Here is a 23,400-nt window from a genome sequence, read left to right as displayed (position 1 = left end):
TCTAATTACTATTTCTAGCCCTTTCCGGCAATGTAACCAAAAGCCTCAACAGTTGTGTTAGTTTGCTAGGGCTGCCATATCAAACTACCACAGATTGGGTGGCTTAAGCAAGAGACATTTATTTCCTACCAGTTCTGGAGACTAGAAGGTGTCAGCAGGGTTAGTTTCTTCTGAGGCCTCACTCCTTGGCTTATAAATGGTTGTCTTCTCCCTCTGTGTCTGTGTCCTACCTAATCTACTCTTCTTATAAGTACACCAGTCATATTACAGCCTACCCCAATGACCATATTTAACCTTAATTACCTGTGTGAAGACTCTGTCTCCAAATACAGTCATATTCTAGGTACTGGGGGTTAAAGCTTCAACATATGAATTTTAGGGGGACACAATTCAGCCCGTAAAAATAGTTATACTCCATGGAAATAAAAGACATCCCAATATGGCCACTGTATGGTGGCAGTATGTAGATCCTAGTTCCCTCTTTCCTGGGTCATCTATTTTTTTTTTTAATTTATTTTATTTTATTTATTTATTTTTGGCTGCTTTGGTTCTTCGTTGCTGTGCGCAGCTTTCTCTAGTTGCGGCGAGCAGGGGCTACTCTTTGTTGCAGTGCGCAGGCTTACCATTGCGGTGGCTTCTACTGTTGCAGAGCATGGGCTCTAGGCACACGGGCTTCAGCAGTTGTGGCACGGGGGCTCTAGAGCGCAGGCTCAGTAGTTATGGTGCACGGGCTTAGTTGCTCCGCGGCATGTGGGATCTTCCCGGGCCAGGGCTCGAACCCGTGTCCCCTGCATTGACAGGCGGATTCTTAACCACTGTGCCACCAGGGAAGCCCCATCTATTTTTAAATAGAGGTCAAATTCACTGCCAGTAGCTCTAGAATTCTCTTCACTTATTTACATTGTTTACTGGAATCATTTTTCTCTTCTTTCGACCTGTATTTGCTCAATTGCTAAATAACAGCATGTTCATTAGGCACATGTATGTGGTAAGGATTTTGCAGAATTTAGATTCATCACTGTGTTCATTAAAAACTGATTCTGTCCTAGATTCTGAATGTGAATTCAGAGAACAAAACTAAATTAGAGGATGACAGCAATGAGCATGGATAAAAGAAAAAATGGAATGACATAAGCCTAAAAGAGGAACAGAGGTTTTTCAAAGAAGGTAATAAAGGTAATGGCCAACCTCTTAAAGTCAGATCACCCCAGGGCTCAATCCATTGACATTTCCTCCTTCTCTACTCACTGGATGATCTCACAAACCTAATGATTCATTTCACTTATACACTGACAATTCCTAATTACAGGTCTTTAGCCCAGACCTCACATATCTCTAACTGAATGTCTAATTAGCTATCTCTTGCAGTTTCCCAGTCTCAGTTCATGGTAACTCCAATTTTCTAGCTGTTCAGCCCCAAACCTTCAGTTATCCTTAACTCATCTTCTTCTCAAATTCTGCGTCTAATCCATCAACAAATCCTATCAATTCTACCTCCAAAATAGATCCGCAAATCTGACCACTTCTTACCACCTGCACCATCGTGGGTTCAAACCACTGTCTCTCACCTAGAATATAACAGTAGCCTTCTAACTATAACCATAATGATTCTTTTCATCTAAGTCAGATCATGACATTCTTCTGCTTTAAACCCGTCAATAGCTTCTCATCTTGCTGAGCATAAAAGTAAGAATCCTTATAATGGCTTTAAAGCCCTACTATCTCTGGCTCCCACTACATCTCAGACCTCATTTCCCACCTCTCACCACCTAACTCATTCCACACGAGCTTCACTGGACTCTGCTGCACAAAGAACACACAAAGCAAGCTCTTAGGTCAGGTCTTAGGCACTTACTGTTGCCTCTGTCTGAAACACTCTTCTTTCAGATACCACTATTCTGGCTCTGTGACTTCTTTCAGGTCTTTACTCAAATGTCAACTTATCACTGAGGACCTCCCTGGCCATCTTATATGAAATGTCAACCCCTGGGCCCCACATTTCTTATTGCCCTTAGCCTACTCTATTTTCTCAGTATCACTTATGTCCATCTGTTAAATATTTACTCACTAATTTGTTTGCCTCCCTCCACTAAAATCTAAGCTCCCTGAGGGCAGGGACTTTACCTCTTTGTGATCACGGTTTGGTCCTTCATGCTTAAAACAGTGCCCAGCACATAGTATGTACTCAAATAACATTGAACATAAGGAAGACAGGAAGAAATGCGGAGGCGGTTATTTTCAGCAACCTGAACAAATCCCCTAACCTGTTTTGGAATCAAATTTTCCTTTTGTGTAAAATGTGGGTTTGGACTATTTAACCCTCAGAGAGCTCTAGCATCCTGTCATGCTATGCTTCTCCTATGGGGTGGTTACAGGGCTGTCCATCAGTTAAGATGGACACACAATTATCTAACTACTGATATGCTACACTATTTTCTCCCTAATTTTGAATGTAACAGAGATCTGTGAAATTCCTTTCACAGAGGGCCATAACTTTCATTCCATTTCTCCCCATTATTAAGGAGAAAGGTCTAGGTTTTACCTATCAGGCCAGAAGCAATCACCAAGGCCCACGTTTATCACAGCAGGTTTCTTACCTCCACTGCAGTGAGCGGCTGGAACTGGGACTGCCAGGACTGCTGTGGGCTTGTGTGTTCAGGAAGAAGGCAAGAGGAGAAGTAGCCAGAGGACAATCAGCACTAAATGGGACTTTAGTGAGGGATAGGGTTGGAGCCGATGTGGGTGAAAGTATGAGCCGGTTTACTTCAGATCCTCGACAAAGAGCAGAGATTCTGACAAGGTACCACAGTAGAAGAAGACAGAGTCAGTGATAATTTCTCAGCCAAAAAGAAACATTCAAGATGGGTTAGTTTAGGCAAGAGGCTCAAGAAAAGTAAGTGGTCAAAAACCATTCTCAAATATCATACCCAGTACCAATGCTGGCACAGAATGACCACTGAGTCTAAAACTTAATCCACAGAATTAAAACCAAAAATTTAAGCTTTGGATATTCAAAGTATTTAGATTGGCTTCTGGGAAAATATTGTAAATTTACTGTAACTCATCAATTAGCAAGCAGTAGATAATATTTTGTGTTCAATGACTAAAATTTCCTAGAAACATGTGTATGTCAATAAAAGTAAAACATTCTTAATAGTTTTTAAGTTGTTAGATTACATTTACAATAATACCAAGTTACTTAGCTAACTTCTGCCTAAGGAGTACACCAAATAATGTTACTTTACTCTGTATAATAAATTTTGCTTCTATTTAAATTTTCGTTTTGCAGGTTACTTTTTCCCCCTAAAAACAATCTATCCATCTTGACATGTTAAGTCCTAAAGAAGACTATTAAGTGAGATCATTAGACTGAAAACGGACAGATGGTAAATATGAATTTCTATTTTGTTGACCATTTATAGACTTGTCACAGATGATGAAAAATAAATGACAGATGCACAGCATTTAATTTGCTATAGTAGTGGCATAGCTTTCTATACAAATACCACATTTAACTACAATATTTTATTTCCAAGATAGGAAAAAAATTAAGTATCACATAAGCACCTGTTTTAAAATGATATTAGTTTCCTGTATTGTTATTGCTGCCTGTTTGGATTTGGTGACATCCTGCTTGTGTTTAATTACATATATTCAAAGGAAATCTTCACCTTCCTATGTATTATCCCTCTAGCTGGCTCCAGCATATTTCTCAGATGAGTATTTAATATGAGGATATAATAGGATAGGAAAGTGGATGGCAGATAACTATTTAAAATTACATGCATATCCAAATTTCTACAAATACAACATATTTTTTAAATTACAAGCAAAATATTAATTTTTGATTAATTTTTCACTTTCAAAAAGAATTTTCACTTTGCTAAAGAGCTCTAAATAATTTTAAGAATCTAAGGAATTTTAAAAATCAGCTCCCTAGTACAGGTGACCCTTGAACAACACAGGGGTTAGGGGTGCCAACACCCCTCGCAGTTGGAAATCCGCCTACTTCACAGTCGGCACTCCGTATCTGAGGTTCTGCATCTGCAGGTTCAACCAACTGTGGATCGTGTAGTACCCTAGGACATATTTATTGAAAAAAATCTGCGGTATAAGTTGTTCAAGGGTCAACAGTATATATAAGCTAGAGCTAATCAGAACATACAACAAGACATCTTTCTTGTTAACCTGAATAATATTGCTTTTACAAAATTCTGGAGTCTTAAATCTTATCACATAAGACGAGGCTTAGCCATTTGATGAATATATAATAAGGATTATAAAAAATCTATGAAAACCAAATCTCATTCTTTTTTTGCTCTTAATTACCACTCTGCAAACTGGTTAGACTCTGGGCCTAGAGTCTAAAAAGGATTGTTTGGAAAAGGAAAGGTGATTGATAAACTACTTCCTAGATCCTCAGGGAGAGTTTTCGTAACCCAAATTCAAAGTCACTAAAACAGATACAATGATTACAATTACCAGTACACTAATGTTCAGTGAGCATGATTTTTAACCCCTTATGTTTTCTTAAACTACAAACTTAATTGAAATTTTTCCAATTTTGCTCACAAGTTATCTTTACTTTAAATGACACTTTAGTTGATGAAGCTTCTCTATTGTGGTCTTTTACTTCATAGTTTTAATGTGGGGCTAAACCATTTTTTTAAAGTGTGCCAATCCTTCCAATTATATACTTCAAACAAGTTTGATTTTCCAAGGTCTGGTAGAATCATCAGTTCAATCAATGAGCATCCACTAGCACGGAAGGGCAACGACCCAAAGGAAGCCCACTGACAAAGTCTGCCTACTTGAGTAGCTATGCTGTCTCCACGTAACCACTATCCTTCAGGGGAAGAAAATCTGAAGTGCTCTCCCTCTGCCCTGTGAGTTACAGCAAAGGCAGTTCAAGACAGATCGCTGAGGTGGCATGGACCCTAGGGCACTTCTTTCCCTGGTTCCCTAATTTGCTGATCAATTCACTCAGTACTTCTTCATTAAATAAGCCTGAGCAGCTCTTGGGAAAGCTACCCTGAAGTGGAAGTCTTCTTCCATTCCCCAGCTTCAAAATCCTTACCTAAGTATTATTTCTATATTGGTCAACATAGAAATAAAATTCAGGTCACACCCTAAAAGACTCAGGCTTGGATCTGCAAGGGTAGAGATCTGAGGTCCTGAGCTGACAAGCCAAGGGCAGAAATACAATACCCTCTCTAGTCAAAGGCAGAGATACTTTCATTTCCATTTGTTTCTCACATTCATGGGGCTTTGGCATTAACTTTAAATACACATTTGCTTGCAAGACAGGAAAAAAAGATCTTCACTGTTAACCCAGCTTCCCAAGTACCTAAGAATCACTAAAAGACATCTAACTCAGTTTTCAGAATTAGAAAACCCCATATGCCTCTGCCAGGGATCACTGTTTTGACCTTGAATCTATTAAGCCAGCTCAGCCCTCTTCCTGACAGGCATCTCCAAACCAGAGTCTCTTCCAAGCAAATGAAGGCGTGTTAGTTGGCATTAGTTCTTTTCCTGACACCTGCCAGTTTCCACTCAGAGACCCCAGCCTCCTTACTGAATCCGCAGGCATGGTGCTCCCAGTCTCTCTCTCCTCCGTTTCATGATTTTCCTGGCTACTCAAGCTTTTGCCCTCTCACACTTGGAATCTTGGCAGGAAGTTCTCTCACACAAGGGGTATGCAGTCATAAACCAAAAGAAACTTACAAAGGCTTCCCAAATATAAGAGAAAAATTAAAGCACTTTGTTTCAAAAACATGATTTTCAGAACCCCCCCTTAAAAAGACCCAAGAGCACAAAACGCAGCAGTGAGGCAGAGTGAGGAGTCCCAGATCCCAAATGCATCAGCTGTCCTCTGATCCGCCTGACATCATTCACACTCAGCCTGCAACAAATCAGAGCCCCAGGGAGCACCTTGTTCCTCCTCAGTGACAAGCATCAAATCCCCTCCCCCACAAATCAGTTGCAACCTCCAACCCTGAGACCTGGCAACAATAAAGACTCTGGCAGAAACTGCACATACCAACTTGAAAACTCACACTGTGACAGAAATACTATTAACTCAGGAGGCGTGGTCCAGACTAGAACAGCTGTTGCAGTGGGCAGGGGAATGGAACAAAGCATATTAAGGATCCCAAATCAGTAAATAATGAGCTAAGAATATGTGGGCATTTCCGCAACATTATTCATTCTCAAACCCAGGCCTGATGGAGGATGACAGAGTTGTAATGTTGGGGTTCAAGGCATAGTCATTATTCAAATTCAGAATCTGACCAATTTAAGTAAACTCTGTACTCCTTCTTTAGACTAAGTCCAGCATCATTTTAAATTCAATTTCTATTACTCTCCAATCACTTAAATAACCTTGTGGTAAAAAGAAAAAAAAAAGGCATAAGGAAAGTTAAGAAAAATAAGCCTAGAAACTATTTAGTTTAATTTCATCCAGAAACTATTAATGAAATAATTTATATGGCAGATGTTATACAAGGTAAGGTGAGGTAAGCTGCAGAAGAACTGTAAAGAAGGGTAAACCACTGAACCTTTGCATGCTCCAGTTTGCCCATCTGTAGAATGAAAATTACTAAGGTACCTAAGAGGTATGTTGTGGTAAAGACTGATATATGTAAAACAGAAAACTGCCTAGCACAGAGGAAGTGCTACAGAACTGTTAGCTATTATTGTAGGTCTTGCCCTCCCAGGAGGGCAAGCTCCCAATCTAAAGGAGAAGATAAGTGCAAACGCATAAGAAACCATCTGACAAAAGCAGCCTGGCCAATTGATCAAGTAAACTACTGAGCTAATAAACACTGACAGCTAAGGGAGCTGAGATTAAGCAAAAAGTCTTGGTCCCCTGCTTCAGAGCACCTGCCAACTCTGACGGGCTCCTCTCATTCACCTAGATGACAAAGTATGTCAAACTGTTTTTCTAGGGTAACATCCAAAAGATTAATTCATACTCCAACCAGTGCTTTTTTTTTTTTTTTTAATTTATTTATTTAATTAATTTATTTATTTATTTTTGGCTGTGCTGGGTCTTCGGTTCGTGCGAGGGCTTTCTCTAGTTGCGGCAAGTGGGGGCCACTCTTCATCGCGGTGCGGGGACCGCTCTTCATCGCGGTGCGCGGGCCTTTCACTATCGCGGCCCCTCCCGTTGCGGGGCACAGGCTCCAGACGCGCAGGCTCAGCAGCTGTGGCTCACGGGCCCAGCCGCTCCGTGGCATGTGGGATCTTCCCAGACCAGGGCTCGAACCCGTGTCTCCTGCATTAGCAGGCAGATTCTCAACCACTGCGCCACCAGGGAAGCCAACAACCAGTGCTTTTTTAACTGCAGGTCACAACTCTTTAGTGAGTCATGAGATCAATTTAGGAAGTCGGGACCAATATTTTCTTAAAAGAGAAACAGAATGAAATAGAATAGAAAAGAAAATATTGAAGTGCTTCACACAGAGTAAGGATAAGAATTATTTAGTGAAATTTGTGTGTTTGTGACAACTGTTATTGAAATATGTATAATATACAAGTATAAACATGTGTCATGGGTTACAATGTAAAAATCTATTTACTTTTGAGGGTCATAGTCTAAAAAGTTTGCAAGCCACTGCTCTAATGACCCAAGCAAACCCACCCCACCCGGCAGCTACAGACACTCACTTTCCCTCTCCATGTACCAGCCCAATCATTTGGCTCTCACAGCTCCTTTCCAGAATCCCCTGTTCTGTATAACGAAAATGGAAACACTCTCTCAGAAATCTAGCACCTCTGAACAAGTACTGGGTCCCACTTTGGGAAAGTCTCGTGATGATATGAGGGTCAGTCACAGAAGCCCACACTTCCACATCTAACAGACTAGCTGCGATCTGTCCTCATCCCAAGCCGAGGCCATGCAGTTAAGGCCACGGTCCTGAGTTTCTACTCAATATTCTCCACTCGCCAATACCCAACCCCAGGCTACTTAATAATAATAGTAGTAATAATAATAATAACAACAATAACGGAATAACAGCACATATATCATAGGGCTGTGATGAGGACTATTTGGTTATTATGCATAGAGTGCTTAGAATAGAATCTAGTAAACAGTAATTACTTACAAATGTTGGTTGCTTTATGTCGTTATTATTAACATCATTTTTCATCCAAGAAATGCAAGTTAAAACCACAATGAATAACACTATCCACCCACTTAGATTGGCCTTAAAATTTAAAGTCTTACTATAACAATTGTTAGTATAGATGTGGGCCAACTAGAGCTCTCAATATCACTGGTAGGAGTATAAAATGGTACAACCATCACAGAAAATTATGTGGTGGTTTTTACAAACCTAAACATACAGTTATCATTTATCATTTGACAAGGATGGGGGAAGGGCAAAAAAAAAAAAAAAGAAATCTAAGTTTGGCTATTTGGCTCTTTCACTTTTTAAAAGGTTAAAAATATTTTAGCCAAAAGAAATTCCACATAGCAGATACAATGAAAGTAACACTGCAATAAAATATAAGGAGATTAAAGCAAAAAAGTGGAAAAAGTAAGTTTGCATGATGTATTCATTTTCTGTTACATAACCAATTACCACAAACATAGCCACTTAAGACAACACACATTTATTATTTCACAGTTTCTGTCAGTCAAGAATTCAAGCACAGCTTATCTAGGTCCTCTGTTTAGGGTCTCACAAGGCTGCAATCATGTGTCACCCAGGTTGCATTCTTATATGGCAGTTTGGCTAGGGAAGAATCCACTTCTAAGCTCAATCAGGTAGTTAGCCGAATTAATTTCCTTGTGGCTATGGGACTGAGGGCCCTAGCTTCTTGCTGGATATCAAGTGAAAGCCAACCTCAGCTCCTACAGGCTACCATAGTTCCTTGTCACAAGGGCTTTCCCAGCATAGCTGCCTACTTCACCAAGCCAGTACAGACTGTTTCTATGGTAAGTCTACTAACTAGACAAAGTCTTATATACCATAATATAGCCACATGAATGACATCTTATCACTTTTATTATGTTTCATTGGTTAGAAGCAAGTCACAGGTACTGCCACACTCAAAGGGAGTAGGATTACACAAAAAAATGAACACCAGGAGGAGGAGACTACAGGGGCTACTTTAGAGTACATTCATCATGCATGACTATGAAGAAGATTCACCAAAAAATAACCCCAAACTGATTTCTATAGACTACTTTATTAGGACCATCACAGATCAAGGTTTAGTCTGCTATTTTTGGTTTTCTTTATAATATCCCAGCACTGAAAACATTAAAGAAGATTTTTTTTTTTTTAATATTTATTTATTTATTTGGTCATGCCGGGACTTAGTTGCGGCATGCAGGATCTCTAGTTGAGGCATGAGGGATCTAGTTCCCCGACCAGGGATCGAACCCGGGCCCCCTGCATTGGGAGTGCGGAGTCTTAACCACTGGACCACCAGGGAAGTCCCAAAGGAGATCTTAAGACATGTCATATGGCTGCCTAGCTACTGCTTTAAGAGATGGTGAAACTGCAACATAAGTGACAGCAATTTATAAGGTGATATTAAAATATTGCTTAATATCTTCTGTGACAACAATAATTTATCATGAGACTCCATTACAAAGTTTGACGTGTGAAGTTCGTGGTTCATTTCTAAATCCATGTATTGCTTTTAAGAATTTTTTTTTGCCAACTCCAATTTCTACTGCTACAGCAGAACAAATAACCTCTAATTAAAAAAAAAGAACTAAGAAACAAAATGACTCAAGAAAGTCTATTAAGCTGGTATTGTCAAAATAACACAATTTTATATGAAAGTTTGTATTGAAGGACATAAAGTATGCCAAGATGAAATGTCCTGTCCAATGATAATTATTGCTAATTATTTCTTGTATATTCTTAAACATTTGATTTTCTACTCTCTGGAGTTTCTTCTGTGTATATACATTTTTTAAATTAAAAAAAATTTACTATTCAAAAAAAAATAACACAATTTTAAAATTTTAATATATTTAACCTAGTATATTCAAAATATTCCAATATGTAAACAATATAATTATTAACAACACACTTTACATTCTTTTTCCCTAGTCTTTGTGATATAATTGACATAAAAACAAAACAATTTATAAGAAAATCTTAATTACAATATAGTGGCTTTGCTAATAAAGTCAAGGAAAAGTATGGACATTTTTATAACATGAATTGTTTGCCTTTACTGCTCAAACAGATGAACACCTAGATGGGAGCAGTATTAATTCAATTATCATCTTTAATATTTTGCCAACTTTCAATCATATAAAATTGATAATGGAAAAATTGATAATTGGTTGTAATATCTGTCTGTTTCTCTAACCTTTAAATGTTTTCATTTTATATCTGGATGAGAGCCATGATTTTATCTTTTTTGGAAAATTACCTGTTAAACAGTGTTGGAAGTCTTCCACCAAAATGTCCAATGGATTCACCTCACAGAGCCACATGAAAGAAGTGCATCTCATGTGGACTGCCCAGGCATTTCTCTTCTTGAATTTGAGAGGTAAATCTGAAGTGGCGATCTGAAGTTGGCCTAGTCTCTCCTTTTCTAATTTTAATTTTCCTCTATATAATTCGGTTTTGTTTTAGGTTTGTTTATGGCTGATAAGTTACTCCCACTGGTGGTAGCAATGACTGGGATACTGTTTTTATGGTCTGACCACTCCTGGCTATACACCCAAGAGAAATGAAAACATATGTCCATAAAAAGACTTGTATATTAATATCATAGCACTTTTATTCACGATATCCAAAAACTGTAAATGAAAACAAGCAGGACCCTGTAGGGCCCTCTGGGTGACAGACCTCTCCATGTCCCCTGTTTCTTGTTTGTAGAAAAAGGCTTTAGTCTCCTAGGCCTTCCCTGAGTTCCAAAGAGCAGACTTAAGCAGTTACTAATTAGGGAAGTAAGGGAATGCAGAAACAAAGGAAAAGCAGTCAAGTAAGAAAAGTAATGATAGCTTAAACAATAGTTCAGCAATAAAACAGAGTCCTAGCTCCTTCTTAAGGGATATACATAACAATCCAATGCATATCTTTGAGTTGTTCTGCAGGAACTAAGACCTCCCCACCCAAGTGGAGGATGGTGACTACATGCTGAGCACAAGCAGGTAGACCCCAGACTGCTCGGAACCAGAAGGTTGATGATTAAGATTAACAAAACATCACCCTGTTACCTCACCACCAACAACCAATCAGAAGACAGTCCATGAGCTGATCATGCACCCTGCAATCCCACCCTTAATGTTGCCTTAAAAGTCCTTTCCTGAAAGCCATCATGGAGTTTGTGTTTTTAGAACATGAGCTGCCCATTCTCCTTGCTTGGTGCCCTGCAATAAATGCTGTACTTTCCTTCACCACAACCCAGTCAGTGTCAGTAGGCTGGCTTTGCTGTGTGGCGGGCAAGCATACCCAAGTTCAATTCAGTAACAGAAATAACCCAAATATCCATCAAACAAAGAGTGGTCTATTCACACAAGGTATACTAAGTATTAAAATGAACAGGAACACCGAAGTTAAATATAAAAGAGTAGATACTGTATGATTTTCATTTATATGAAATTCTGCCACAGGCAAAACTCATCTAGAGTGCCAAAAAGCAGATCAGTGATTGCCTGGGACCAAGAGGTGAAAGAAGAATTGACTGCAAAACTACACAGGCAATATTTGGGGCAATAAAACTGTTCTATATCCTTGTTGTGGTGGTAATTGCATGGTGTATATGAAACAGGAGGGAAATGGGCAGGGTACAACCTCTAAAAGCATGACATAGCCCTTAAGGACATGACAAAAACTGGTTAGAACCGATTAGGTCCAAGATGGCAGAAGATTCGACTTCCTGTAGATCTTGAGCTTCATTATATGCTCATAATACATTATGAGCATCATAATACCTTAGCATATGCTAAATGACACATCCGCCAGAGCCATGACAGTTTCGAGGCAGACCATAAAAGGCCAAAAAGTGGGTGGTGGCCCAATTCCTATAAATCTCTGCCCCTTTTCCAAAATGGTTGGAATAATCCTCCCACTTGTTAGCCTATGAAATTACCCAGTCCATAAAAACTAACCACCCCATATATCAGGGCCTCTGAGATGGCCCACACTCTGTCTGTGGAGTGTGTTTCTCCCATGGCTGCTCTCACTTTCCAAGATAGCCCCATGCCCTGGGGCTACTCTTACCTTTTGAGACAGACGGCATTCTGTCTATGGAATGTGTTATCTCTCTAAATAAATCCACTTCTTACCTATCACTTTGTCTCTCATTGAATTCTTTCTGCAACTAGACATACAGAATCTGAGTTTCATTAAGTCCTGAGACCAGGTATGTGATCTCAATTAAAAGACAGTGGGTTCAAGTCCCAACCTGGGTTCTGGCCAGGTTCGAGTCCTGCCCCATGGGTTCAAGTCCCGGTCTGGATTCTGGCTAAGTTCGAGTCCCAGTCTGAGTTGTGCAGTTTCATATATATTTCTCAAAATTCATCAAGCAAAACTTTTTGGGGACCCCCAAAGAGCTTATTTCTATGGGTAATAACGATCAATAATAACTGTACTACAAATGGAAACTGAAAGGTTTTGTATGTGTGTGTTTGGCTTAAACAACAGACATTTATTTCTCACAGTCTGGAGGCTGGGAAGTCCAAGATCAAGGTGCTAGCAGATTTGGTTCCTTGTAGGGCCCACTTCCTGGGTTGTAGCCAGCAGTCACCTTCTCACTGTGTCCTCATGGCAGAGAGAGAGAGGGGAAGGGAGAGGAGGGGGGAGGCAGAGGAAGGGGAGAGCCACAGGTACTTTCTGGTCTCTCTCCCTCTTCTTAAAAGGACACTAATCCCATCATGGGTACCCTACCCTCAGGACTTCATCTAAATCTAATTACCTCTCAGACACTTAAAAATGTTTATCTATTGATTCATTTGAAGAGAGCAATGATAAACACATTACATGTTAATATCACCTCAGTATTACTATAAAATTAAATCTGATCTGACAACACCCTAAGAACTGTCCCCAAGTAAAGTGTAAATATGTTCCAGAATATGAAGCAGAATAATAAAGAACAAAATTAGGAAAGTGATTTTTGTTTGCCATGGTTTATAATACCATGCCGTGAGTCTGAAAAGCCATGAACTGGTTAAAATCTTAGCCAAGTCTGCTCAATTTTGATGGGCCAGTTTCTCTGGTTTATTGTTTATTGCCTTCACCTACCTTATTAAAGTGTATTCTTTTTTTCTACGTAATATGCCCAGATAGCAAATATTTTGTGTCTTAATAGAATAACTTTCTTTGCTTTATTCTGACTTATTATGCCCTTAATTATTTAAGAAAACACGCAAAATAAGGTTCCTCATGAAAAAGGTGAGGTTATTCAAAATTGTGTTACCTTCTCTGTTTATTTTTAAATGTTTTATTGTCACCTTGGTTAAGTAACCAGGTATTGTTTCTCAAATACCAAACTCTTATCTTTGTGTTTTCACTGACAACTCTTTGCAGTTTAGCCTTCCCCAAATCAGTTCCTAAATATAAGAAACAGTAAAATAAAACTTTCAGTATATTCTTACCACCTAAAAATATCTTTGAGATATCCCAGAACATTCCTGCAAAAATCACAAAGAAGTGTTCTTTCACATTTTTAGAGAGATGCCAGAGATAATTTGGTTTATTTGATGTCTTACTATTGATGAGTTTCATGGGAAAAGTTGTCAAATAAGAAAAGATGCTCAGCCTTCCCTAGTTGAAATATGTACAGCTAAAATGCTATGAATATAAATATTCTAGAAACTGTATAACTATGGGACGTTCCTAGAGATTTGTCAATGCCCTTGCTATCCCATAATGTGTTTCTGTTTTATGAGTCCTCATGGCGTGTTGCCAGATTTTAGGAAATAATAGTTTAGTGTTTTTAGTCTTAATTTCAGTTGTCATTTAAAATGCTTACTTGGTAGAAGCCTTACTCTTAAAATCTAAATCTAGCATCTTCTAGGTCAATGGAATTTTATAAAAATATATTGATAAATGTCCAGCATTTACTGCAGACTTACTAAATCTTTTTACTTGATATCCTTAGTTTGGTCTTGGTATGTTCTCTGCCATAAGATTATTATGTTATATATATATATATCAAGAATTTTTCCTCTGTAAAAGTTATGTTCATCCATATTTTTTTGAATTGGTTTTATTATTCTTGTTCTGCATGCTACAGAAAAACTTAATTCCCTGTTAGTTGCATTATTCTTGTTATAAACTCTCATCAGACCTTTCACATTTAAAAATTGTCCATAATAAACTGACCACAGCTCTTTTAAGTCTCTGTCATTTACGAAGAGATTTTGTTTTACACTGATGCTAGTTTGAAGGCTCTATAATCAACTAGAAGCCAAAGTCTGTGTTTTCAACAAACAATTGTCTGAGTCCCACGGAAAAGGACTGCAGCAGGTATTTCAAACTATTTGACACTTCAAAGAATAGACTCTTGGGTACAGGCTTCTGATGCTATCACTTGGACAACTGGAAAACTTTCAGACCATTCCAGTGGACTGAGTCAGAATTTCCAGAGCTCTTTTTAGTCAAGAAGCAGACTACCAACCTAAGATCCAGTGAAATGAAAATTAATTATACTACGATTGAATGAACTAATGAGGGATGACTGTAGTTTGTTTGGAATACTGTCTTAAAGTCTATTTTCTGGATATATAAGGAAGCCTACTCTTTCTTCTTAAGCTATCTAAATCCTTAATAATTTGCTTTTGTAAAAGGAAACATTTCTAAATCATATCTGATTCTCACTGACTACCCCCAATGGGACTTGCAAAAGTCTTACTAAATTTCCTTATTGAATCCCCTTAAAATAAAATTGTAAAAAATGGTTATGCAACCAAAAGTTTGTCAAAATGTCATATTTGAGAATGCTACTTATTTAATCAGGTATAACAAACCACTTTTAAAGAACTAAGGTTGACTTTTTGAAGCCAATAAATACAAAACCCTCCCAGGAAAAATGGCCTGGTACCTGGCTTTATAGGGTCCAGCAGATCACCTCCTGGCAGACCCAAGACCCTTAGGACATTTTTAAGGACCTTGAAAACAGAAGAATCCACCCAAATTTATAGGTACTACAGAAGAAATCTGATAAAGAGTTTCTTTTTTTAAATTAATTAATTTTATTTTTGGCTGTGTTGGGTCTTCGTTGCTGCGTGTGGGCTTTCTCTAGTTGCGGCGAGTGGGAGCTACTCTTCGTTGCAGTGTGCGGGCTTCTCACTGCGGTGGCTTCTCTTGTTGCAGAGCACGGGCTCTAGGCGCGCAGCCTTCAGTAGTTGTGGTGCACGGGCTTAGTTGCTCCGTGGCCTGTGGGGTCTTCCCGGACCAGGGCTCGAACACGTGTCCCCTGCACTGGCAGGCGGATTCTTAACCACTGCGCCACCAGGGAAGTCGCTGATAAAGAGTTTCTTAAGCTTGGCTCTCTAGCCTTGAAATAAAAGTAACAGTGGCTTTTAAAAGTTCAATCTGAGATTCTTTATAAAATTCCCAGCAAAGCAAATTTAAGAAGGCCAAACAGTAAATTAACCTTATTGCTACCCCTATGTAAAAAACTAGGCCAAATTTAATGAGACCAACCTTGTTTTATGATCAAGAGTAATATTTGAGATTGCTTTAATCAAAAGGGTGGGAGAGGGACTTCCCTGGTGGCGCAGTGGTTAAGAATCCGCCCGCCCCAATGCAGGGGACACTGGTTCGATCCCTGGTCCGGGAAGATCCCACATGCCGCGGAGCAACTAAGCCCACGCGCCACAACTACTGAGCCTGCGTTCTAGAGCCCGCGAGTCACAACTACTGAGCTTGTGTGCCACAACTACTGAAGCCTGTGCGCCTAGAGCCCGCGCTCCTCAACAAGAGAAGCCACCGCAATGAGAAGCCCGCGCACTGCAACGATGAGTAGTCCCCAGCCCTGCTCGCTGCAACTACAGAAAGCCCGCGCGCAGCAATGAAGACCCAATGCAGCCAAAAATAAATAAATAAAATAAATAAATTTTTTCTAAAAAAAGGGTGGGAGAGACTGTAAGAAAACTTGGTGTAAGTAAAGAAAAAAATAATAATCTTCAGATTGAAAACTATGTATTGTTTAGAGACTAAATTATTTGATTCTAGTCTTTTATTGCCTTTGTGCTATTTTACAGCTCTCTAATTTACAGATAACTGATAGCAATACAAAATAGCTCTTGTCTATAGATATGCAAATAAATTCTGTATAGTGGAGGTTCAACTGACTTCCCTTCTCCCCACAGAAAAATCCAGGTTTGTAACAATTTATAAATTTATGTCAACATTTCTTTACTACATATAAATTTGTACTTTTTTCACTTCTCCTTTGAATTGGCTGCAACGTCCGCCTGGTACTCATTGTTATTAATAGTTAATAATATTAAGTTAAATATTAATAAAATATTTAGCACTTTAAAAATCAATAGTTTCACCCATATTTTTTGAAACTATATTTCTCAAGATAGGAGGGTAGAACATATTTTATTTTACAGTTTGTTAGCTTTACTTAAAATTCTTAAACATTTATATCTCCATTTATATTCTTGTCCCAGATCACACAAATGTTAGGAATGGGCCTAAGTGGCTGCCTACTATGTGTTAAACTCCATACTAGGCCCTAGGCCCATGTACCACACAACATGGTCTTGACCTCATGGAGCTTACCATCTGCTATGGACTGAATTGTGTCCCCCACCCAAAATTCGTATGTTGAAGCTCTAACCCCCAATGACTGCACTTGGAGATAGGATCTTCAGGAGGTAATTAAGGTTAAATGAGGTCGTAAGAATGGAGCCCTTATCCAATAGGCCTGGTGACCTTATAAGAGAAGGAAGATCTCGATCCTCAACCTTTCTCTTTCTCTCCACCCCCCCTTACACACACACACACACACACACACACACACACACACACACACACACACCCACACCCACAGAGGAAAGGCCATGTGAGCACACAGTGAGAAGGTGGCTATCTGCAAGCCAGGAAGACAGCCCTCCTTAGAAACCAACTGGCACCTTGATCTTGGACATCTAGCCTCCAGAACTATGAGAAAATTAATTTCTGTTGTTTAAGCCCCTAGCCTGTGGTATTTTGTTGTTCTTTGTTTTTGTTTTTTTTTAATTTTAATAATTTTTGGCTGCGTTGGGTCTTCGCTGCTGTGCGTGGGCTTTCTCTAGTTGTGGCGAGTGGGGGCTACTCTTCGTTGCGGTGCTCGGGCTTCTCATTGTGGTGGCTTCTCTTGTTGCAGAGCACGGGCTCCAGGCACGCAGGTTTCAGTAGTTGCAGCACACGGGCTCAGTAGTTGTGGCATGCGGGCCCTAGAGTGCAGGCTCAGTAGTTGTGGTGCACAGGCTTAGTTGTTCCACGGCATGTGGGATGTTCCTGGACCAGGGCTCAAACTCGTGTCCCCTGCATTGGCAGGCAGATTCTTAACCACTGCGCCACCAGGGAAGTCCTGGTATTTTGTTATGACAGCCCAAGCAGACTAATAGACAATCCAATGGGAGAAGACAGACAAGTAATTCCTTATTTACAATTGCTGTGAGAACTATAAAGGGAAAGTACAGGGTTTAATCAAAGTACATTCTGGGAAACTCAACTTAGCCTAGGGACAGCAAGGTATGGGTGAGATCAGAAAAACCTTTCATAAGGAAGTGAGATGTAAGCTGAGACTTAAAGAATAAGTAGGAGCTAGCCAGGCATAGATGAAGAAAAGAACATTCCAGGAACAGAGAACACACTGTGCAAAATATAGAGACAAAGGCAGGAATCAGATTGTACAGACAGTTTTATGGACCATGTCAAGATTTTCAGATGTGATCCTAAGAGTAATAAAAAATGCACTAAATGAGTTTAAATAAACATCTAATAATCAAATCCGTACTTTAAAAAACTTTTTCTGGCTATTCTATAATGGATGGGTGGACTGGGGGGTAAGCAATGCTAGACAAAGAAAAACTGGTTAGAAAGTTACAGCAGTAGCAGAGCCAAGAGATTACAATGGCTTGGACAATATGGACACACCAGTGGTAGTAGAAAGAAGTAGAAGAACTTAAGAGATATTTAGAGGTATAAAAGAAAGGAGTTGGTGTGAGGCAGAGACAGGTGACAAGAATAACTGAGTTTTCTATCTTGAGGAAGTGGTACCATTTAGTAAGCTAGAGAATAAGAGAGGAGTAGATTTCTGAGAAAGATAATACCTTTGGTTTTTGGTTTTTTGTTTTTATACATTTATTTATTTATTTATTTTTGGCTGCATTGGGTCTTTGTTGCTGCGCATGGGCTTTCTCTAGTTGCGGCGAGGGGGGGCTACTCTTCCTTGCGGTGCGCGGGCTTCTCAATGCAGTAGCTTCTCTTGTTGCGGAGCAGGGGCTCTAGGCACGCAGGCTTCAATAGTTGTGGCACGTGGTCTCAGTAGTTGTGGCTTGCGGGCTCTAGAGCACAGGCTCAATAGTTGCGGTGCACGGGCTTTGTTGCTCCGCAGCATGTGGGACCTTCCCGGACCAGGACTCGAACCTGTGTCCCCTGTGTTGGCAGGTGGATTCCTAACCACTGTGCCACCAGGGAAGTCCCTACCTTTGGTTTTATAAATGCTAAAGATGACCTGTCTCTGAGATATCCAAGTACATTATAGTGAATTGGTAGTTGCAAGGTCAAGACATATAAACGTGCAGATGATCAGCATAATGATAGCTATTTTCAACATAACAGTAACAAAACAGATTCTCACGAATTCTCCATTTTCAGGTCTTGTGTCCACATACTTATGGCTCACTGACAAACCATGTCCATTTTTTAACAACAAAATGGTTCCTATTGGGAAATTAGTAATAACTATTGCTCATCCCTGCCAATCTCTGCCAATCCCTGCCTTCCCACTGGAGAGGTGGAGAACCTATGTAAGATCATTTCCTGTATAAGCCCAATTAAAAAAAAAATACTGTTAAATGTAACACAAAGCTATCACTCTGGCCTTCAAAGTCCTTACAGGTACCAAAATTTCCTTATTTGCAAAGTCCACACAGAAACTAAAGTCTTATATCAGGCACCACTGACACCACACAAAGGATTTACTGTGTGTAGCAGGTGGTATCTCTTTTTAGCACATTCTCCAGAAGCATTCATCCAGGCAAATACCATCAAGTTGCATCAGAGTGGGAAAGTACATGACACTGTTTCACATGTCAGTTTCACAGTGGTAAAGCTTGATACATCAAATCCTTGAGCCCCAGGAACTCCTCTCTGCACACTGCCTATCATTGCAGACACCTGGCATTTACTTTCATCCAATATCTGATGTCCTAGTCCACTGAACAAATGAGTAAGCCAGCACTGCAAAAAGGTAACTATCCTAAAGGACTCTTAAGTTTAATAAAGGCCACCAATAGCAACACACACACCCACACACATACACACACACACAGCATGACAGGTGCTGTAGCTACTTCTTCACTCCTACAGTCCATTCTTTACCTCTACTGACTGCTCACAGCCTCAAAGAAATAAAGACATTTCAAGAAATATGAGGCCAATTACCTTGAGTTGTAATAGGTATTAGAAAAGCTTAACTTTCTGGGTAACTAGAGACATAAACACTATTTACATTGAGCTCCTAAGTGTAGGGCCTAGGTATTGGTGGTGAAATTCACAAACAAATAAACAAAAAAATCCTATGTGAAAGGAATTGCCAAGAGGAGGTCCCCTCCACAGAGCCAGGTGAGGGAAGTCATTCAGAACTGTTTCGATTGAGAAAAAGCAAAATACAATACTCCTTTGGCTTGGGTAAACAAATATAAATAGCTTTAGAACTTCATTTTCTTTCAAATTTTTTTCCACAGATATGTACACTGTCAACAAAGTTATCAGCTCCTCTACGTCTGGTATTCTAGACTAGATTTTTTAATGCATTAAAAAATACCCAGATGAGTTTGAATATGAAATAGCTTTCTAAAAATGAAAACAATTTAATTTCAGGAAGCTACATCTAAAATAAATGGTATGAGCCAGGCCAAAAGAACTTGCATAACCAATCTTGCCCCAACAAAGCCCTTATCATTGCGGGCCTGGATGTTCTCATTCCGCATATTGGAATTTAGTTGCTCTCTTCTCTAATGTGACCAAAGCCAACCATGAATATCCTGTGGCTCTTCTAAGGCACACTATTGTTCTTTTAACTTGGTTTAGGATCTTAACTAATTTGTTTTTCTGAAGCATTTACAGTTTCTAACAGGTAATTATGGACTGCTAATAATAAGAACAATAAAAAACAACTACCATTTTTTTCAAAGTCTGCTAGTAATAGGCACTGCACTAAATGCTTTAACAATAACAAATAGTTGAGCGCTTAATTGAAGGCACTAGCCATACACTTTACATGCATAATCTTTTACAAATAAAGTGAGGTACCTGAGGCTACTGTGGACAAACTGTCAACACTCCTGTCTAAGGCCAATACCCCCACATGTACCTAGATGGCCTCCATTTTTGCTTACTCAAGAATATTCCAGCAGTTGTTCTCTCCTCTCCTGCATCAACTTCTCCTTCACTACTGGATAATTTCATTGACATACAAACAAGATGTAATATCTCCTATTTATGTTTTAAAAAGAGGGAGGGACTTCCTTGGTAGCGCAGTGGTTAAGAATCCGCCCGCCTGCCAATGCAGGGGACACAGGTTCGATCCCTGGTCCGGGAAGATCCCACATGCCGTGAAGCAACTAAGCCCGTGTCCCACAACTAATGAGCCTGTGCTCTAAAGCCCGCGAACCTCAACTACTGAAGCCCGTGAGCCACAACTACTGAGCCTGCAAGCCACAACTACTGAAGCCCGCGCGCCTAGAGCCCGTGCTCTGCAACAAGAGAAGCCACCACAATGAGAAGCCCATGCGCAGCAACGAAGACCCAACGCAGCCAAAAATAAATAAAATAAAATAAATAAATTTATAAAAAAGAAAAAAAAAGAGGGAAAAAATACTCAACTCTATAACCTTTCCAGGTGTCACCTGATTTCTAAAATCCTCTTTTCAGCAAATCACTTTGAAACAATAGTATAGACTCACTACCTTCTCTCCAAATTATCAGAAGAGGAACATGAGTAATTCAATGAAACTATATACCATTCACTTACCTTTAACAACTGTTAACATTTTGTTACATTTTCTTTTTTCTCTCCATTCTCTTTCCCTCTCATTCTCTCCCTCTCTTGCTCTAACACACACACACACACACACACACACACACTCAATCACTCACACATATACACACTTATTTTTTGTTAACTGAACCATCTGAAAGTCAGTTGTAAACATCATAATACCTCCTCTCAAATACTTGCACAATTAATATCATTGGCCTAAGAACAAGGAACAACCACCACACAATTGTCACACTAAGGAAGTTTAACACTGGCACATTTTCACCCAACGAAAGTCCACATTCAAATTTCCTCAACTGTCCCAATAATGTCTTCCAACTATTTTTTAAAATCCAGGATCCAACCAAAAATTAATCAAGAATTACATTTATTCACCAAGTCTCTTTTCTCCAATAATCTAGAGCATATCCTTAGTGTTTGCTTGTTTGTGGTCTTTTACAACTTCAACATTTTTGAAGAGTTCAGGCCAGTAGTTCTACAGATTATCCCCTCAATTTGAACTTCTCTGACTGTTTCCTCATTCATTAGATTGAGGTTAAACATTTTTTAACACAAATAACACATAGGTAATACTGTCTCCTATTCTGTCTTGAACCCATTCAAATCAAGCTTTGGACCCATCTCTGATCAATGTCACTTGCCAAGGTCACCAATTTGGTCTTCCCTATTACTAACCCAAAGATCAATTCTTAGTTGGTCATCTTACGTAGCCTTGACACACTTTCTTCTTGTGTCTTTGGAAGCACCACTTTCTCTTGGTTTTGTTGCAACCTCACTCAGACGGTCCTTCTCAGTCTTCTTTACTGATGGATTCTCCTTATCTCTTAACAAGTAAATACGAAGTGCCCCAGGGCTCAGTCCTTAGATAACTTTTCTATCTAGATTCACTCACTCACCAGGTCAGTGCTTCTCAAGCTAGCTGTGGTGACAGGCCAAGTGAAATCTCCATCCATTCACAAACCATTGCAAAATACAATAAATATGAAATAACAGAAAAATGATCAAATGCCTGAAGGTCACAATAATGTCAAATTGCTTACTCTAAATTTCTGTACTTATTAACTCCCGGCAAACTGGTAACAAACAGTTCATTGATCATCACCAGTCAGCTGACCACACTTAAGTAGCATTTCAGTAGTTTATCTCATCCAATCCCATAGCTTAAATATCATCTATATGCTGTCAATCCTTAAATGTATATCTCCAGATCATATCTCACCCTTGATCCCCAGGATTCATATATGCAATTGCTTTATCAACACTCCTTGAATGTCAAGCAAGCACCAAAGTTCCTCCAACAACCCCTATCCTGCCCCTCCCAAGAGCAAAAATAACAACAACAAAAAAAAACCCTGCTCCGCTCACAATATTCTCTACTTGCTCAGTAAATGGCAACCATATCCATCTACCTACTCAGCCCTAAGACCTTACCATCACCCTCAATTCCTCTTTCTCTCATATACCAAAATTAATAACTATCAACAAATACTGTCAGCTCTCTTTTCAAAATACATCCAGAATCCAATCACTTCTCACCACCTAAGCTGCTACCACCCTGTCTAAGCAATCATCACCTTGACTGAATTTTGTAATGGTTTCCTCACTTACTTTCCAGCTTTCACTCCTGCTCTCCCTACAGTCTGACCAACCAGTGACCTTGCTAAAACCTAAGACACCTATTCACTAGGGAAAGAAAAGTTCTTTCAACAAATGGTGCTGGGACAACGGCTATGCACATTCAAAGGAATGAAATCGGACCCTTACCAATACCACATATAAAAATTATACCACATATAAAAATAATACCACATATAAAAATTAACTAATAAGGAATCAAAGATCTAAAGTAAGAGCTAAAACCATAAAGCCCTTAAAAGGAAACAGAAGTAAATCATCATAACCTCATTCTAACTGTTTTCTTAGATTCTGTATTTGTCTATTTGGCATCCATTAATTGCTAGCCAAACTAACAGCCAAACTTATTCATATCTCCTCTGTAATCCAGCTTTTGCAGGTATGCAAAATTGCTATTACAAACCCTCCAATCAATCCTGAGTCCACACTCCCAACCACCTCCTTTATCAAACTCGCAGACATCAAGCCATTATTTCATCTGCCCTATATCACTCAGGGCCAAGTACCAAACAACTAAAGACCAGCCCTCTAGCCCTGAACCTGTCAACATTA

The 23,400-nt window shown here is 39.4% G+C and overlaps 1 protein-coding gene across 13 annotated transcripts in view; it reads right to left on the bottom strand.

Moving 5' to 3' along the window:
* MAST2 (microtubule associated serine/threonine kinase 2) overlaps positions 1 to 23,400 on the bottom strand; it is a 204,901-nt gene that overhangs the window by 84,911 nt on the left and 96,590 nt on the right. Inside the window, exons 1-2 of one of the 13 annotated variants that reach the window (XM_007164533.2) lie at positions 5,576 to 5,829; positions 2,598 to 2,792 (exon numbers count right to left, since the gene is read on the bottom strand). The exons of the other annotated variants lie outside the window; for them this stretch is intronic. Of the exons in view, the coding sequence (XP_007164595.2) occupies positions 2,598 to 2,792; positions 5,576 to 5,622 (242 nt within the window). The 5' untranslated portion in view covers positions 5,623 to 5,829. Of the gene's footprint in view, positions 1 to 2,597; positions 2,793 to 5,575; positions 5,830 to 23,400 lie in introns of those variants that run through there. 13 annotated transcript variants of the gene reach the window in all.

Source organism: Balaenoptera acutorostrata, chromosome 1 (genome assembly GCF_949987535.1).
Source record: "Balaenoptera acutorostrata chromosome 1, mBalAcu1.1, whole genome shotgun sequence".
NCBI lineage: Eukaryota > Metazoa > Chordata > Mammalia > Artiodactyla > Balaenopteridae > Balaenoptera > Balaenoptera acutorostrata.
This window is presented reverse-complemented; position numbering and strand designations above follow the sequence as displayed.